At 41.1% G+C, this 20,685-nt stretch overlaps 1 protein-coding gene across 1 annotated transcript in view; it reads left to right on the forward strand.

Annotated features, from left to right (window-relative positions):
- The window catches only part of slitrk4 (SLIT and NTRK-like family, member 4), a 140,919-nt gene extending 122,423 nt beyond the window's left edge, over nt 1–18,496 (forward strand). Inside the window, exon 3 of the mRNA XM_079669347.1 lies at nt 18,417–18,496. Within this exon, the coding sequence (XP_079525473.1) occupies nt 18,417–18,481 (65 nt within the window). The 3' untranslated portion in view covers nt 18,482–18,496. The remainder of the gene's footprint in view (nt 1–18,416) is intronic.
- The last annotated feature ends 2,189 nt before the right edge of the window (nt 18,497–20,685 follow it).

Consider the following 20,685-nt stretch of genomic DNA (forward strand, 5'->3'; position numbering starts at 1 on the left):
GTGTGTGTGTGTGTGTGTGTGTGTGTGTGTGTGTGTGTGTGTGTGTGTGTGTGTGTGGGGGTGTGTGTGTGTGTGTGTGTGTGTGTGTATGTGTGTGTGTGTGTGTGTGTGTGTGTGTGTGTGTGTGTGTGTGTGTGTGTGTGTGTGTGTGTGTGTGTGTGTGTGTGGGTCTGTTTCTCTCCACATTAACTGGAACCATGATTACATTTTGCAAGATAAAGTTGTTTGACAAAACTTCATACATTATTGAACCAGGTACAGAAAATGAAAAGCTATTCTTCAGATCATACCAATGTAACCGACATTTAAATAAAGTAGCTCAGTTTCTCTTTTCACTTAGTTCACTTCAAACAATCCCCTAATCAGGGTCAAAGACAGGCCACGAGACACCCTCTAGGGAACACACTTTTAAACTACACTTTTGCAGGTCTGTTAAAAAATTAATATCTAAAAGATGGCCAGTGCCACTCACATAGTAGCTTTAGAAGTTAGCTTTATTTAAAGGCCTTTGTGACATATGCAGGCCAAGAGTACGGGCTGCGAAGTTAAACCAGGTGTTTTGATCCATAACAGGTTTTCAAATGGAATCATATATTTCCATTGATGATAACGTGTTTTCTGTTGATATTATAGTTGTGTCACAAGAATTGTATGCGTCTTTGTTACAGTTTGATTTGCATTTTTGGTGTGCCTTTTTCCCTTCCTCACTGAGAATATGTTTTACAATTTTTCTCAGATGACACAGCAATTGAGAATTAAACAAAAATAAAATGAACTGAAAGAGGGAGACCTTGAACACCAGCCGAGGGAGAAAGAGCCACAGTGTTCTTTAGGCACTTGACTATGCCATGTATTGAACATGGTAACAATAGAATGTTCTTTTTGAAAAGTACAGTGTTTTGATACAATTCATATTCACCACATGTGTCAAACTCAAGGCCCAGGGGCCAAATCAGGCCCTTGGTGGATTTAATTTCGGCCCACAGGATAATGTTTAATTACTATTAGATCTGGCCTGCCGGTATATTGCACGCACACCTTCACTCCATCCTGAGGGTCTCCTCAGCTCAGAGCCTGAGCCCAAACATTGATGAACTTGCACCCAAGATGAGATGCCAAGTATCTGAACTAGCATCACAGAGCAGCACACTGAGTTTACATGGATGTTTCCTTCTGCACTTTTTCTCTCACGACAACAGGGCATGTTTGTTTTTTCTTTGAGGGGAATCGTTTTTTTGAAGCTGTTGTTGGCCTGTGGAAAAATGTAATCATAAGAAAAGCTGCAGATAGAGCCATGAGAAATGAATGCAACTGATTGTTTAACCCTTAATGTTGTTTTTATAGGCAATAATATAAGCTTTGTTAGTTCCAAGTTTAATATGTGCAATAAGTTCATTTCAATAAGTTCTGCAATAAACATTGAACCAGTCCGGCCCTCGACTAGAACCCATTTTTTTTATTTTGGCCCACTCTGTATTTGAGTTTCACCCCCCTGACTTATACAGTAGTACAGAAGTATTATCACCTAAATGTACTCAAAGGAAAAGTACTTAGTATTGAGAATCAATCTTTTCATAGTGTTACTTTAGTGTAAAATATCATCCGGTTTTCATCACTAACAAATGTGTGTACATAATGTCTCTATGAGTTTGATGTTGATCCAATTTGAGATACTTTGTAAAATGCTTGGTGGATTTTTAGAGCATATCATGTGCTAAGAGTATTGCATCAATGTAGTGGGTACAACAAAAGCATATCAATCTCAACACTTCATCTAGTACTAGATTAGTTACATTCCACCACCTCTTGTACATTGTTCCCAAGAAGTAGGTAATAAACAATAAAATAAATGTATAATTAATGCTGTATGTGATTGATTTTGTTGTGTAATGAAGTTATGAGGCCTTGAACAGAGTTATTGTATAACAGTTAGCTGTGAGCAATGAAGGAGCATCCATGCTAATGCACAGTCCCCCCCAGCTGCAGAGATGCAGTTCTGAAGCTGATCGTGCCCTGTGACCTCACTGTGAGGAAAAGTATATAAAAAAAAGATTTGGAGAGAAACTAGTTGTTTCTTTGGGTTGACTTGGTGACATGTTATCATTCTTCTTCACTTCTCTTCTTTTGGAGTCAGGGGTTTGGAGGGACGTTTGTTGTTGTCTGCTGCTTTGTTTGCCGAAGGTGCTTTGACTGAGCATTGCGCCAGTGTTCAGTAAAAGCACTTCTACGGCGAGATACACAGTTGGAAATAGATGGGTGGGAAGATAGCGAGAGACGGATGGCCTGCCACAGGAACTGACTACAGGGAGGAACTCAGTGTATGATGCCTGTGCCCTGCAAATCCTTTTTTATCTGCAGAAACTTTTCAGAAACTGAGAAAAGCCACCATTCTTCCCTACTGACACGGCGGTATTTTAGAAATCCTTACCACAGGGCTGGCTGGAGTTTCTATACATGTGACGGGCAATGTTGCCTTTCATTTTCAGAACAAAGGGAAGAGAAAGTGATGCTTTGAGGCTTCCACAAATGTTGGTGTCTTTGATGTTGTGTTATTTCTGTTACATGACGCTTTCATTTCAAAGGAGTTGAGGTAAACAGAGATGCATAGAAGCAAGGACTGATGAGTAATGTGTATTTTTTCATTACACCAGCTACTGGCAAAAGGCCCAAAGCACTTACATTAGAAGAAACACACTGAAAACAAGGCAAATCCAAAAACACAAATATTCCAAAACACATGCAAATAAAGAAACATCTCCACCAACTTGAAATTACATGCGCAGCATTTAGAAAACATTGACCAACTTGACGAATGCCCTGCATTAACTAAAAGCGGTGCACAAACCAGACGCTGCAAATACAAAATGCTTGCAGCTTTTTTTTTATGTTAACATTTTGAGTTTGCAGTGTTTCGTTTATGCAGAGCTTTTAGTAAAAGCTGCTCATGTTTCGTCAAATTGTGAATGTTTTTTAAGTGTTCTCAAGTTGGTGAAGATGTGTTTTCATTTGCATGTGTTTTGGCACTTCTGTGTTTTTATATTTTCATATTTTTTTCTGATGAAAGTGTTTCGGCCATTGTCGCGCGTTTGCCCCTGTCGGCCACCATATATTCAAGACTTAAAATATTTGCTGTATAATTGAGTCTCTGATTATAAAAACAACTTTATTAAAACTGTGATGTTGATGAGTTTTCTCCCTGAAGGGGGCACATCAGGTGAAATTTTACTTGCCTCCATTTTAAAAGTGTATTCTTTATTAGCTCTAAATGTATCTGAAGCCGCGGGAGACAAGGTTATCGTGTATCTCTCTGCTTAATTCATGGTTCAGAACTGCCTCACAGTTTCAACCCCATTAAACAAGATGCTATAAATTCGCTCTGCATGCCTAACTGAAATATCGCTGTCTCATATTGACTCTGGGAAAGTCACTCCTAACATGGGGAGTGATCAATTAAATAGCACACACACAATAAAACAGTGAGTCAATAGTGAGTGTTCCCACCCTGAGAGTCACTGGGTAATGGAGTCCTTTAAACTTTCAAGTTCAAAATTATTTATCAAGTCCAAAAGATGTTGTTTTGCCTCATTTCTTTGAAGATGAAAACATAATAACTGCTTGAATTATTCTGGTCAAATGGTATGTGCTGCACCCAGTGGGCTATAAAAGATAGAAAGATAAAAGTGGACAGAAGAAAAGCTGTATTTGACATTGGACATCCCCTGCTGTGAGAAAAAGAACTTTGTCTGTCGTATGGTGACACAAGAAGCTTTGAATATAAAAGTGCAGATAACCCCAGAGTCACCTGAAAAAAAAGATATGACAGTAAAGTTGTTGACAACAAAACATTCTCACAATACAAGTTAGAGGTAGCACCTTACAAATTACTCAGAAATAAAAAAGCCAGGATATCGTCTTCCCTAGAGGACTTTGAGCAGTCCAACAATAAGTCATCTTAGAGCATGTTACCGGCAACATCTGGTGACATTTACATCAAAACAGGCATGAGGACTATAAGCCAAAAAACCAAGAGGCCATGGCTTGTATCAGAAGGCAGACCAGGATAATAACATAACAATAACACAGCTTCACGGAGATTGGAGAAAATGAGTTTGCAGCTGTCCATTGGCGTTTTCCACTGAACCGGCAGCCGGTCGGTAGTTTTCGAGTTCTCTGCAAATTGTAATATGTTCAACAAGCCCCCAGGAAATGTGCCGGCTGGTGAAGCGAATGATTGTAGTGACCAAATGGTGGTAGCACACTTCAGTTTTAGTCCAAAAATTCTATTTACTTACATTGGGAAAGCGACGTTTGTAAATCACTCTTTTTTTGTTGTTGTTTTTTTTTTGTTAATCAACTTCCCAGTACGAAAGCTTGAATAGCAAACATGTTAGGTCGTGGAAGGACAGACAATGTTGTACACGGCACAGTCTGTAAAGCCCTCTGAGCAAAATGTGTAATTTGTGATATTGATGTATACATAGGGAGGCTGTGGCTCAGTCGATAGTGTGCTGGACTTCAAATCAGGGGATAGCAAGTTTGAGTCCCACTGCAGTCAGCATGTTGTTGTGTCCCTGAGACTCTTCACCCCAAATTGCTCCTGTGTTGTCCACAGTATTGAGTATGTAAGTCGCTTTGGATAAAAGCGTCTATACATGTAATGTAATAGTAGAAAACATTTGATTTGAATTTAAGGTGGAATTCATTGCATTCCTGCCTGTTGATGTCATTCCTTTGACACCACTATTTCGGAATGTCCTGAAATTGTTATAGAAAATATGAGGCCTGTCACCTTTAATAAACACTTTGGCCTTTACTGTTTTATTATTGTGCTTTCATGATTATTATTACTTATAGAAAAATAAGGAGGAAGAGCACAACAGGAAAGCGAGGGTTGAACGGTAGCACTGCAAGATGGATGCTAAAAAGAAGCAGGCTGATTTTTCAATCAGTAGTGTTGACCTTCAGAGGGTAACAATGCAGGCTTTAATATATTTAGAGAAGAATCATGAAACCTACGGTAGCAACCACTGGAGAAAAAGCATATTTTCCTTTGGCACGGTGAAGAAACTGAACCGCTGACTTTAATTGAATGTATTGTGCAACAGAATTCAGTGTTTTTCAGTGCAAAAGGATGTAGGTGGGGAAAAGCATACCCCTGTGCCCTTAAACATGAATGACATAAAAACATGTGGTCTATGAAGAATAAAAACGGGTTCCCCCTCATCGCCGCCATCGTTAACAGCTTTACATTCGCTACTGAAGACATAACCATTAAACATAACGAACCAGGACACATTTATGAAGATTAATGATGTGGAAAGGCAATGAAGAAGCAGCCAGGAGGAGATTTCCAAGAGTTCGCCTATTTCAACATTGTAAATGGCCAAGTCCAACTCCAAGAAAGTAACCATGATTGAAATCCTTGCATTAAAGAGTAATTACTCATTGGCTATAGTAAAAGAATGGCATCAACATTTTAGGAGGTGGTTGTCATCCACATCAGAAGCGTCTCCTGGAGTTCTCGAAGAATTCACGATGCAGATTTCAAGCAACTGGATTTCCTTTTGACAATGCCAAGTCCCAATGATGAGGGTAAAATATTCTGAATAATTTGGCCAACTAAACCTAAACAGGACGGCTGTGGCTCAGGGAGGAAATGGGCGTCTACCAATTGGAGGGCCAGTAGTTCAATCCATCAACATTTCAAATTGTCTTTGGCCAAGCTACGAAACCCAAAATGGCTCCCGTAGGCATGTCTACATTTGCCGTGTATACAACTCATTTGGGATAAAAGGGTCAACAAAATGACATGTATTTATAGTAGTGATTTAAAAGGAAATGAAGAAAATAAATTACACAATATGCAAAACTAATCTAATACTGATCATTAATGATACACAATTACACTGTAGTCAGACAAATATAAATGTTGACCATTATGCTTCTAAACCTTGAACATATATAACAATATAATGTTCAAGGTTTAGAAGCATAATGGTCAACATTTATATTTACGTATTTTATATTAACGTTTCTAACTTTTTCTGAACTAACTGAATGTTCTACAAATGTTACGTTTAGTGATTGGAGTTATGGCGCTTTGAAGGGAGCCGGATCTTATGTCCCGTTCCTTTGTGAGAGCCGTTCAAAAGAGCAGTTTTTTGGCGGCGGGGTTAATAGGTTTATCTGCGAAATATACCTTTTTATAATTCAATCAAATTTAGCCCTGTTTTATATGTGTACACATATCACTTACATCATTGCATTTACAGACCCTTGTAACTCTCTGATTGTAGAACCACGCTAAAAAAAAGCAGATTGCAACACCTATACAAACTGACAACAAATCTTTGCTGAGCCTTAAAATAATCATAAATAAATAACATAAAGAAAATAAATATATTGCAATGCTCAAAACAGCAGCATCCAACAGTCTCTAATCCTTGGATATTACTGTCACTGCATCATGCACGGAGCACCCGTAGCGCGGAGATCATATCATTCTGTCTTGTATTACTTAACAAAAAAAAGGAAGAAAAAATAAACGGCTCGTTCGCGGGCGCGAGCCGGGTCCCGTCGTTCACTTTTGCGGCTTTCACACCAGCGCTTTTCCCTTTCTAGCTCCGAGCAGGAGCTTTTCTGGTTCAGCTCCGGTTTCCCTTTCCTGCTCCCGCTCTGTTAACACCGCCCAGAGCTGCCGCTGCTGCGTCATGACGTCACCGTTTACGTGCCTGCTTCATAAAATCCAAACCGCGCGGAAATCCCTCACATCGACAACAACAACGGCCGATTGTATTGAAGTGCTGTTCGCTTTGGTTATCCTCTTACGAAACGAAATGGAATGCATCGGACGACTTCACAAGGGACGACCCCTGCCCCCGCCTCGACGTAAGAGAGAAGTAAGCGACGCCGCCTCTTAGCTTCGAAGCTCTTGCCTCTAGACCGACAATTTTTTGGAGCTGGAAGTGAACCGGATTCCGGAGTGAACAGGAAAAAACTGTACTTTTCAGGCTCCAGCTCCGAGCCGGAGCTGAAAACGCGTTGGTGTGAAAGGGGCATTTGAGCCGGCTCGTTCGCGACCGACACATCACTAGTTACATTATATTTTGCTCTCGGTTTAGATTTTTTGGGATGTTTGTCTGCAGTATTATGAAAACACTGCTGGCCTGGATCATTAAAATGTATGAAGGCCAAACAAAACAGGAACTCTGATCTGATTTAACACTATTTGCCAAAAAATAATGATTATATTATTATCAGTCCGCTACACTTTTGGCTGGCCACTGCAAAGAATCCCTTGCCACGCTCAGTATTACTCGCTCTCAGTGAATGATATTGACTGATTTATGCAGTCCAGCCAGCAACAGCAGGGACTATATTTCCTTCTCATGGGATATTTCAAACGTTTCCTTTAGGCTTGGTTGGGAACTACCTGATGGGCAGGGGTGAAGGCAGAATCCTGACGGTGCCGGGCTTTTAGACTGAATGTGTAGGAATCCAGTTGTATTGCATCACTTTTCTGGAAGTATAAATCTATTCTCCTCTCCTGCCTTCAGGACATTTTCTTTTTTACTTGCTTTTCCTGGACTGTCTATCATCAAGGTCGTTTCTCACTGTGGAAATAATTGTACTCGTTACATTGCGTTAATATTGGTTTCTGAACCCAGCAAATTGGTGAGTCAAGACACCTTACTAGTTAGAAAATACATTAAAAGGCGATTTGTGTTCTGGAATTTTTTTGGGTCTGATAATCTGGCAAAAAAGGTTACACTGACTATCACTACCATTGTGTCTTTTGTATTGTTCATTATCTTTCTATTTTTGGTGATTAATGACATAATCTGTTTTTGGATTTTATCACAGGGTCACTTTGCTTTATCAGTCCTGTCAGCTGAATTGCTACAATATAAACAAAAAGCCTTGGAGGTGCATTTTTCAAACAACTGACTTCCACACACAGAACATGTTTCAGGAACCGAACAATTATTTAACAACCCTGAGTCTTTGCCTGCATTGGTCCAAGCTTATAAAACACAGTTGCCTACTTGCATAAACATTTTTGGATTCTTATCCTAAGATCTGTTCTCAAATTGGAATTAAGTGTCTAAACTGTACACACTTGTTGTAAATTGCACATTACAGTCTGATAAGGAAGTGAATGTTTATGAGAATGTATCATTATAATAGTTAAAACTGTTATAATTGACATACAAAGTTACCTGTTTTGCTAATTTAGTGGGAAATATTCATTTATAAAACATTTGGGGGAAAATAAGTGTTCTGACATTAAGTTACTAAACGTTTTATTAAAGATGATATGAGAACTGGTTCTGTTATAGTCAGAAGTGGTATTAGAAAATATAGCTCACAGATATTGCTAAATCTAAAGTGGAAAAACTCAGGAAATTGGCATAGGCCTACCATGATTATTAAAGTGATATTTGACATGTTACCTTGTGTCTCTTTTTGTTTAGCCTTGGTTTTAATAATGAATACTTCAAACCAGTTCAAACATGAGAAAACCAGAAATTGTTTGTATTGTTCCTTGATTATGTATCATTGACTTCAGTATAACACTTGGTAACTAGTGAAATAGCACTTAAAACCAAGTAGAATTTCAGCTAGACAGTAATTAAACATGAATGTTTGCATCAAATCATTGAGTTGCTTACTTTCAACCAAAAAAGCCTTCTGTTCGCTCTATAGAGAAAAAATGTGGTCACCAACGTTCGCAGGATTAATCATCTGGGCACCATAAAAATGTTTATCAACTGTCATGCTGATTTATTCAATATCTGTTTACAGATTTCAATTAAAAACACACAAGTTAGCCTCCTGGAAGGTTCGAAAGGGACAGTAATATAATTTCCAAAGTGAGGTGATTGGATCATCTGGGGACCATGAATGTCTGTACCAAAATGAGTTCCAGTCCATTTCTTACCCCCAGTTTCCACCGGGTCCGTCTGCGCCGCGTTAAGGCTGTGCCGCGTTAAGGCTGCGCCGCGGCGGTCGTAAGGATCGCGGCCACTCTAGTCAATGGGTGCTATTCCACCACACGCGCCGCGTTACGGCTCAGACGCGTCCCAGAAGCGGCTCGGCGCAGCGCTTCTCTATTAGGATGAATCCTATTTTTGCCGCGGCGCAGCCGTAACGCAAGGTCGGGCAGGCAGGCCCATCCGCCACATATACTAATTTAGCAGACCCCCCTCCTTCATCACAACACCTCCACTACGATACGCACAATGGACGACGAGGTTTTCATCATGGAAGTGGAAAAACACACTATTTTATATGATGTAACCAATGCTTACTACAAGGACAACATCAGAAAGGACAAGGCCTGGTTTTTAGTCGCTGCAGTTTTTGGAGTGGAAGGTAACAACTACATATTAATGTTTTAAAGTTAATTAATACCCGAATTAAACCCGAATCAATAACAAAACTGCGAGCCTGCACGCACGACGCTACGCTTCTGGGACGCGTCCGGTGGGTTATGGGGCTAAACCAAAACCGCAGCGCAGCCGTGACGCGGCGCAGCCGTGACGCGGCGCAGCGCGGCGCAGACGGACACAGTGGAAAGATGTTTGCTTGATAAGTGCACATCTTGGCTACATGTGAGTCAACAAATGTCGTATCTTTCCATTCCATAGCTGTCAAGAATTGTTTAAAACCACAAAAGCTTAATGGTAGGTCTAGAGATGTATATGTATGTATTTTATACACTTTGGGTTTGCTTTTAGCTATGAAAGAAGCTTCACAAATACAATGTATTATTGTTAGAAGTTGAGGGACCATTAAAGTCCAGGACACTTACTGTGTCAGGACCTCCTGAATCAAGTTTACTGACCAATTGTCCGAACAAAAACGTAAAAACAGAATTGTTTGGGCCGCCGGAAATAATCATTTTGGGCCGCACATATGCGGTTACTGCCGCCTAGTTAGCCGTTTTAGAATCCCGAGCCGGCTGAACAATTCAGGCAATGTCCCCCCCTCTGTCTCCCCCTTTCACGTCTGAGCACTCCAATAAAGGGCCTCTGGCCCAAAAGTACCTTTAAAAACAGAAACCTTTGTTTTCACAAATCTCTCAAAATCTTGACATTTTAGAATTCATATGCTCGTCAATAGCCTTTGTTTGCATGTTTCCAATAGGCCTATAGTGTCAGGTGAACCTTCTGTTGTTATCAATAGGAGCTCAGCTAGGTGAAAAATAGCTGGTCAAATGAAAAGATATTAATTCCTGGAAGACATGTATTCACAACCTTACAATGCATTGTTTGACTCCAGTCTTGCCCTTCCACAATACAATTAACTTATAACTTCATGCGGGGATGATAAACCACAATTCTGTGGATTATTTTCTATGGGAACCTGCAGCAGCATCAAAACATGTTTAGCATATGAAATGTTGCATTCACTATACAGCATAACAGGGAATACATGTGACCTCATTGTTAATACAAAAACATCCTGATACCTCTGCATCATATTATGTTCCTATTTCATATGTGAAACATTTCAATGACTTTCATTCTGCATAAATACCAGTTTTCACATTCACTTTTATTATTGAACACATGAATTGATTATACGTTTCTATTTAGATGACTGAAACTACTTCTGGTGCTCTAATATCCTATCTGGTTGCCATAGCACCAAGCTTTTCTATCATCGAAAGCGACCTTAGCACACTTTGGATTATTATTAATTTTCAACAATGACCTGCTCCACACTCACACTCTTATACAAGCGCAGAGGTTCTGAGGAAGTGCTTCTATCAGTGTTAAACCCAGAAACACCCCTATTGTAGAGGCGGCCACCTATGGATATCTGCTGCTGGGTGTTAAATAGTCAAATGTGTATGGAGAATGCAATTTGGCCTTAGGTCAATAGATGGGTTTCGTTTTATACAAAGGCACCTATTTCTCTTTGCAGTGATATCAGGGAGGCTTGGAGCATTTGTAAAAATGTGCACACCATCCGCTATCTCATTATACTGGAGGATATAGAACTCTTTATACCTCTTTTTATCTCAAAATCACAGATAAGGCTCTCCAACCTACCACTGTCGGACAGCATTTTCACTTCGGTTAATGCAAAGTGGTCCAGAAATGAATAGAACCCATACTCTGGGAGTGTTTTCCACTGAACCTTCAAGCTATCGCAACGTCTTCACTTCAACAGTGAGCGCTCCGCTCCGAAACCAAACTACCAAGAAGTCCTAAGAGCCACAGCAGAGACTCCAAAGTTATCTCCATCATTGAGGATGGAGAGGTTTGTGGCAGGAATATGTCACAAACAGCTGCTTGATGCAGGCCTCAGACATGGTAGAATCTTAACTTTCATTATTCTGATCTGGAGAGAGGCAGTTAATGGGTTAGCTTGGCAGATTAACAGTTAGCCTCATAGTTGAAGGGTTAGCTTAGTGCTTTAAATTCAAGCTTAATAGTTTAAGGGTTAGCTTAGTGGTTTAAGTTCAAGCTTAATAGTTTAAGGGTTAGCTTAGTGGTTTAAGGGTTAGCTTAGTGGTTTAAGTTTAAGCTTAATAGTTTAAGGGTTAGCTTAGTGGTTTAAGGGTAAGCTTTAGGGTTAGTTTAGCATTTAAGGATTAGCTTAGCGTTAGCGTAGCGTTTTATAGTTAGCATAGCAGTTTGTGCCACATTCCCGCAGTCACTGTGGTCAAGAAATACATAGCGTGTCTGGTTCCACTTAAATGTGTCAACAGACCTCCATTATGAAGCTGAATAAGAACCGATTGAGGTATGAGATAAACTGTTCTGCAATGACAAACCAAGCTAGAAGAAGCTATTTTCACATTACCAAATCTAACCCCCATTAAAAAAAAAACTGCCCCTTGCAACAGTGACCTTTGTTGCAGTTATACAGAAATCTGTAACTACATTTTAGTTTAGCCCTTTACAAACGATACAAACAGGATGCATTGGATGTCCTTGCTTTTCTCCGTAAACACGCACATAAACGTCAATACGGGGTTACGTCTCTTGCTCTGTGACACTTAGACATGCTGACTGCAGGGGGTTTGGATTGAAACACTGGCCCTCCGAATTGTCAATGCCCATGTTTCCCCTGAGCCACCAGCAATATGTTTCTGCCCTGCTGTGTTTTCCAATAACTCCGTCACTGCATGTTGAATGTGTTGGTCGGTATTTTGCCAACATATGTGTGTTTGCGGCCACACACAGCCTATATTTGCGTCCCCGTGGATCTGTGGTCAAGATGTTCTGTCAGCTGGGTGAATTATAGTCAATTGGTTACATAATCATCCCACACATTCATCGTAGATGCTGTTCCCCATGGCAACTCTGTTAAATAAATCAGTCCCTCTCTGGTTTGTGGCGCTCGCTGATTCCCAAGTCGCCCTTTAATCTTCTCTGTTGCTCAATTCGTCTTTTTTTCTCCTGTCCCTGTCCTTGTCTCTATAAGTCCCTTAGTCACTTTATTTACCTCTCTCTTTGTCTTTCCTTGTCCACTTTCTGTGAGCTGCCCAGCTCTGGGTGTCCTGTGTCTTCCTAGACATCCTCCCACCTCTTGAGTACTGTCTCCCTCCCTCGCCCTTCCACCCTCTTTGCTTTTTCTTTCTGTCTTTTACATCACTTTTATCTGTCCTTCTTTGTCCCTTTCTCTAGTCTCCAGACAGTAAATTAGGCCGATACTGACACCCATTGACCTGCACTCAAATGCTAACTACATTATAAACTGCTAATGGATAAATACACAACTAAATGCAAATAAAAAACTAAGAGAAGTATTGCAATCTTTTGCTGTAGCTGCTGGCAGATCAGTAAAAATATTTTGTAAAATGAAATTACTTATAGTTTGGTGCTGTTGCTAGTTTGGTTCGCAATTGGTTCACAAAGTTGAACCAGATGTGTACCAGTTTGTTTTCCACCGACCAAAGCCCTGTAGGAGTCTTGCATGACGTCACAGTTTACGTTCCAGCGTAAATAACAACAGCAATGGCAAACTGCGTTGGATCTTATATTATATGAAACCCCAGGTAGTGGAACTTTCAAAAGGTGTATGGCATATTTCTTCTCACTCTGGAAGAGTAGCCTGTGGCATTCGCCGTTTTCTACCAACATATTTTACAATGGTATTTTTTACGTTGATCTTGTGATATGATCAGACAACTTATCAGACTTATATTAACCCTAGAACCGCCAACGGGTACATTTTACCCGCAGCTGTTTCTTGTTGGATGTAACTTTTTTTCAATAAAATATTGAAGTCTCCCAGTCTGTGACCTTTCCTGAAAGTGTGTTATGTAGCACCCTCTGTTCATCAATATGAAATGGCCCAAAAGTTTGCCATTTATACCCATCAGCGTCAGCGGGTAATATTTCCCTTATAGAAAATGCAGTGATTTTCGCGATATATATATAGCATATGAAAGCTGAGAGTCCACAGATTATATTGTTGTAAGTTGCATCACTGTGCGAAACTCACTGATCTAGCAGCCAGGAAAGACAACACACAACTTCACTTTACGGGCAAAAACAGCAAATACGTCTTACCGTTGCTGTTTTCTGATCAAAAATTGTGTTCAAGGCATTCAAACGCATACAAACGCTGCTGAAGGTTAATCCAATGTATCTCTGTCACTTTGAAATGACTAAAACTATAGCATTTTATTAAAGACGAGAACCCTGTGTTCTAGTATGATAAATAAAATAACATTGTGCCTTGAAAATCAATGCATTCTAATAGCGGGTACATTTGACCCATTGGCGGTTTTAGGTATACAGCGACCCCTGGTGGTTCTAGTGTTAAAATATTGCTTGTGTGGCTGAAAATGGGCAATGATAAAAAAACATGCGGTCATTGAAAATGATGGAGAAAAAATAAATAGTCTGCCTATCTAGACATAAAAACATGTTTGAGGTTGCGTTCTAGTCACGTAGCTTTCTAGGCTCCACTGCTTGTAACAAATGTATTCTTAAATGTATTAATCTTGTCTAAGTATCAGACAAAACGTTCTTACGTATGTATGAAACACAAAAAAACGGTTCAACATTGGTCACAGACTGGCCCTGGAGGGGCTTCGGTGGAAAGGGGTATGTGAAAATGTCTTCAAAAAAGTTGTCCATTTGGTGTATTCCTCACTTCTATGATTTAATTTCTCCAAAAATAAGGTCTCAGGTTTAAACTATTTCATTTGTTTTATTCCTGTATTCCCATAAGGGCAAAGCGAAATATGACTGACCTCCTCTTTGTCTCTTCTCCAGTCGCTAGACAGAGACATGGGCCTCAAAGATCACCTATTGACATCTACAGTATTCAAAATCTATTTACACTTCGACCCGCCGATGGATAAATACATGACACATTACACATAAAATAAATTTGAAAATGTGAAAAAATGATTACTGCAGATCAGTAAAAAGCAGATTAAATAAACAAGTTTGGAACTGTTTTTTATCAGTCCGTTGGTTTCTTTATGGCAAGGCTATTAAGGTCTGAAGGATTGAGAGAGAATGAAACTTAAATGTAAGTAGAGACAGAAACAACATGCCCTGCTCGTTCAATCCTCTCTGATCCAAAGTGGTCTGGTGCTCTCGTAGACAAAATAAACAGGTTTAAGGTGTAAGGTATCCCAACAAATCAATTGCATGACACAGAGGTCACTGATGGCTTTGAGTAACACCTCACACTCCCTCACACTTTAGTAAACTTAGTCAAATTAAATACATTTTCAGGGAGATTAGAGAGGATATTGAGCGTCATTTTAGGTTAGTGATAAAATGTCCAAATGTGTCTTGTTTGTGATGAAGTTGCATTTATTCCATGAGTCACATTACACGTTTGTCTCCCCACATAACATCCTTCTCTGTAATAGAGGCATTGGTGGCTAACAAATGATTTTAAAGAAAAAAACATAGAATTGAAAATAATACTCTCAAGAAATATAATTACACACAAAAAAAATACATAAAACAAATAACACAAAATATAAAAAATAGTTTAAAAGTTTCATTGTCTGCAGACATAAGAAATACAGTTACGTGTAAATAACCATGTAAAACCTTTGCATATTTAAGTGTTTAAAAAGCCTAAACCCAATGTGAAACACTTTACATTAAGATAACTTAAAGAGAACTACCATGATAATTGTTCTAGTTTATAACTGTATTTTGGGTTTCTGCTAGAACGCGTTCACATGCTTTCAAGTAAAAAAAACGTTGTTTTTCTTTAACTGTCTGAATATATATGTATTTTTCCTTCAAATATGTTAAATGACCTACACACAGAGAATGTGGTTGTGGAAACATTTAAGAACATGATATATAATAGAGTTCACTTTAAAAACAAGACCTTATAATGACAAAAAAACCGAATGAAATGCACTCATACCATAATATTTATTTATTTATATAGTTGTAAAAATTATGTACAGTCGTTCCCAGAGAGCAAGCCCGGCCAACTCATCTCCAAATATGATGTTAAAAATATGAACTGTCTGAAAATAAAATCTAAGTTTAAAATATATATATATATGAGCTGTCTGATCCGCTCAGAGTGAGGAGTTGGAGATGAGTTCTGACTGTGCCTGGCAAAGATTCAGAGGCGACGGCGGCGAGGAAAAACTCCCTTTTACAGGAAGAGACCTCGGGAGGAGCCTGGCTCTCTGGGAGAAGCCCCTCCTCCTGAGGGCCGGTGGAGAGGGGGAGTCCTCTCTCTGCTGCAGGCCTCATCATCTGCTGGTCCTCCAGCTTCAGCACCTCCAGAAACAGAGGGAGAGACCTACCTGTGTGGTCCCACGTTGCTGCTCAGTGTCAGCCCGCCTCCTGATCCCCGTCCTAGCCCTCAGTCTCCCCCTCCCCTGGGGAGAGACTGAGGGGAACTCACACTTACCTCTTTGGTCCCCCATAACCCCTCACCTGGGCTCGTCCTCAGCCCGCCTTCATCCACAGCCGCCCCTCTACAACTGAGAACACAAAGCACTCTGGGTTTAGGATCAGAGTCAGTCTGAGTCCAGGAAGTTGTATTTTGAGCACTCCTTGAAGAATGAGTAAAGACAGCTGGAAACAGCGTTTGTGGCGGGGTTTCATCCTCGGTTCTCTTACCTGTCTCCTCTGGTAGAAGAGGATGATGGCGGTGTCATTCCTCTGCTGACACACAGCCTCTCCGGTGGTGAGAGTGACCTCCCCATCGTTGCAGGTCAGCCATCTGTCCGAGGGGTCTTCAAGCCCCGCCTCCGGATGGAGAATATCGCTGATGCAGTGTCCTGACAGGAGAAAATTCCCTGTTAGATCAAAGGTCATACATACTGGGGCATATTAGGGTTATTTGAGGTAAAAATATATTAATATGGGGCTGGGGAGAGGGGGATATTCATTCATATCCTGCATTTAAAGTGGTTGTACATTGTCGTAAAAAAAAATCAAAAGTAAACTCTTACCACTGTTTGCATTGTTTCCAAGGTGGTTGATGATGCCCACCAGGCTGTACCATCCAATATCCTGAGAGGAGCACAGTAATAATAGTACACACACCCACACACATTTAAAACAATAGTTTCACACACACACTTTAAAACAGCAGTTTCACACACACGTGTCCTGTGTTGTTCTTACCTCAGTAGAGGTCACCATCAGCTCTCTGAAGATGGTGACCGGGTCGCTCAGCTTCATCAGCTGCATGCTGGGAGTGAAACAGATCCGCCTCACGTGCAGTATCAGAACTCTGCGGACAGGAAGACAAACATACAGACTGTTAGAAGACACGCTTCATACATTTAAATCAAACAGTTCACTTATTATCACCGTGAAGTAGGTCACTCACTTTGGCAGCGTCTTGAAGGCCGGCTGCTGGACTGATCTGTTGGAGCCGCAGTCACACCTGAAGTCCAGCTCTGTCTCCTGAACACACAACATGCTGTCAGATACTGTACACACAAGGACTGTGTGTGTGTGTGTGTGTGTGTGTGTGTGTGTGTGTGTGTGTGTGTGTGTGTGTGTGTGTGTGTGTGTGTGTGTGTGTGTGTGTGTGTGTGTGTGTGTTACCATTAGGTAGCCCTGGAGCAGGTCCCCCACTGAGGCTCCAGGCAGCAGTTTGAGTGACAGGTTGGTGTAGTCTTCCTCACGTGTTGACCCGGCTCCACAGCTGCACATTGAAGGGACAGTACACGGTGAACTCACAGCCACGGGACAAAAAACACATTTTGAATTTCTATACCGCTACAAATACACTCACACTGCGCATTCACATTTACTGTCCACTACTGATTGCTTGTCTGGAGCTCACTATTGAGTGTCCATTATATCAGTAGCAGTGACTGAGTTAATAAGGGAGTGATTCAGACTCACTTTGTTAATGTAAGCTAACGGAGGCTAATTAATTAGCATTAGCTAATGCTAATTTCTTAAATTGTTACTAAATATATACAGATTAGATATTAGTGGACCTTATTAAACATATTGTTTGCCCCTAGCTCAAGAATTCATGATGTAAATACATCGAGAAGCGTATTTTTGACATGAGCCCAGAAGTCACGGAGAAAAGTCAGGGACATGTCGGCCTGTGTTTTCCTGCGTGCTCTTACCTCCTGCAGGTCCTGGTGTTCTGCATCCTGAACACCAGATGTTCCTCCACGGGGCATCTGTAGTCCCTCCCTAGGCAGGCAGCGATGTCCTGCAGCTGGGGGGCCACACTCCTCATCTGGTCCAGGACGGTGGTGAGGAACTCGTGAGCGTCCTGAACACACAGAGACAGTTAGACGCACAGAAACATCAGGAGGAGGTGAAACATAGAGAAGGAAGGTGGAGCACTCACTTTCTGGTGGTTATTTCTAAACTCAGGAGCCCCGACCGAGAGGGCCTTCTTGAACAAGAGGAGGGCCCAGAATTTGAGGGTGGGGTCAGCAGAGCGGTGACATCCCACAATGTTCATGAATCTTCTGCAGAGGGCGGAGGGATAATATATGTTGATGTTATAAAGTGTGGAACAACCGAGAAGAATGGAAAAAAAGAAAAAAATGCAGACCTCACAAAGAATAAAACTGAGAATGTGTGTGAGTGTGTACCTGAGGATTTCAGCCTCTGGTAGGTGACTCCACACTTCCTGCTGTTGGCTGAGGTCTCTGATGAAGCCCTTCAGCGTGAGGAGGCCCTGCAGGCTGGAGTTCATGTAGCACAGATTACCCGGGTTCGGAAACCTGGCGCATAGAAAAAACACGTCAACATGCAGAATTCATTAGCCAATACTCACAGGACATGGATAGGAACAACAAAAGCAGCTTACATATCATTTGATTTCTCATCAGGGTCGGTTCTCATAAAATACTATCTTTAAAAAAAATAAACACTATAAATTTGAATAACACGTCTTTGTCAGTAATTGTTAGCAATTTAGTACCAAAATAAAAAAAATCCACAGATTTGTGTCTTCTGTGTTTTCAGCAGATCTACTCACCCGAGCCAGTCCTGCTGCTGTGCGGGGGTACCACAGCGGGCCTCCTCTTTGACGGGGACATAACGCTCTCTCTTCCTACAGACAGAGAAACACATACGGTCAGTAAACATGACAGGCATACGACTAGTGCTGTGTACCTGGACTCACATTCAGGTTCAGGTCCGGACTCAAGTCCAGAGGTTCAGGTTCAGGTCCGGACTTATAAGTCCGGACCTGAACCCATGGCTTGTGTCAAGTTGTGTGAGTAACTAAAGTGAACTTATTGTGAGCTAATTATCAATTGAAAATAAACTCATAATCAACTCAAATTCAAACTCGTCAGGTTTATTGTTTTCCCTTCCAACTTGTGTCTACATTTCTCTACAAAGTACAAATGTAAAAAAAAATATTTTTGCCACTTAGTCTACAAATGACTTATGACAGCAACTACAGTGAACTACTACAAAGTTCAAACATTTATTTCATTTACTAAAGTAACCAAACAGTCCCTGAGCTGACTGAGCCTAAATCCCTAAAACTTTGCTGAAAGGTAGAGTGTAGAGTAGACTATACGCATTACACTGTAGTGACTGTACAGTCAGAGTGTACTGTACTCCACCATGTCTTTTCTACAACTCTACATGTGTACATTATACAATACATACTACATACATAGTGATATAAATACATAAATACAATTTTGATACAAATGTCATACATAGTTAACTTAAGCATCTATCATCTATGTCATGCTGTCCACTATGTCTAAGCCAATCACATCGCTAGCTTCCCTTGACGTCACACAGATCTCGCGAGCAGTTGCGATATTTTGAGAGACTTCGTGAGTTCAGTAATGGCCGCCATATCAGAAGCCGACACAATGTTTTTCGTCTTTTCTCAGCGCAAATTTCTCGATCTATGGAAGGTTTTAGATGGTTTAGAACAAAAAGGAGAATATACGTAAGTGCTAGTTTTTTTGCGAGTCCAAGTACCGGTTCCCGACGTTCCGGTTTTAACCGGACTTGAACCGAAAATGTTTACAAGTCCAGTACCGGTTTGGCGTACCGGTACGCAGAACTACATAAGACTGCAGGAAAATTAAGTATAGTAAACACATTTAGCATCGGGGATAAACTTGGAGACTGATCAACAAGTATGTGGGCATAACTAAAATGTTAACTTGTTCAAGATCAATGTCATTCTACTTAGACAAACTGCAGTTTCTTATGTGAATCTGTAGCGGTCAGATTAAAGTTTTGGAGACTGAAGCGGCCACATTCCAGATGATTCTTCAGCCCTACATTTGTTGATGTTGTTTTGAATGAAACCTGATTGTACTGGTGGACTTACCTGATGGAGGATATGTCATGGATCTCCACCGTCTTTTTATCCTCCTTCTCCTTGGTTAAGGGAATCTTGATTATTCTTTCTTTCTTCCCCCTGATCACAGGAAGTTTGACCTTCTCCTTTTCTTCCTGGACCTCAGGTACCTTCCTCTTCTCTTCCTGGACCTCGGGTACCTTCCTCTTCTCTTCCTGGACCTCGGGTACCTTCCTCTTCTCTTCCTGGACCTCAGGTACCTTTCTATTCTCTTCCTGGACCTCGGGTACCTTCCTCTTCTCTTCCTGGACCTCGGGTACCTTCCTCTTCTCTTCCTGGACCTCAGGTACCTTTCTCTTTTCTTCTTGGACCTCAGGTACCTTTCTCTTTTCTTCCTGGACCTCAGGTACCTTCCTCTTCTCTTCCTGGACCTCGGGTACCTTCCTCTTCTCTTCCTGGACCTCAGGTACCTTTCTCTTCTCTTCCTGGACCTCGGGTACCTTCCTCTTCTCTTCCTGGACCTCAGGTACCTTTCTCTTCTCTTCCTGGACCTCGGGTACCTTCCTCTTCTCTTCCTGGACCTCGGGTACCTTTCTCTTCTCTTCCTGGACCTCGGGTACCTTCCTCTTCTCTTCCTGGACCTCAGGTACCTTTCTCTTTTCTTCTTGGACCTCAGGTACCTTTCTCTTTTCTTCCTGGACCTCAGGTACCTTCCTCTTCTCTTCCTGGACCTCGGGTACCTTCCTCTTCTCTTCCTGGACCTCAGGTACCTTTCTCTTTTCTTCTTGGACCTCAGGTACCTTTCTCTTTTCTTCCTGGACCTCAGGTACCTTTCTCTTTTCTTCTTGGACCTCAGGTACCTTCCTCTTCTCTTCCTGGACCTCAGGTACCTTTCTCTTTTCTTCTTGGACCTCAGGTACCTTCCTCTTCTCTTCCTGGACCTCAGGTACCTTTCTA

Source organism: Notothenia rossii (assembly GCF_949606895.1).
Source record: "Notothenia rossii genome assembly, chromosome: 3".
NCBI classification, from domain to species: Eukaryota; Metazoa; Chordata; class Actinopteri; order Perciformes; family Nototheniidae; genus Notothenia; species Notothenia rossii.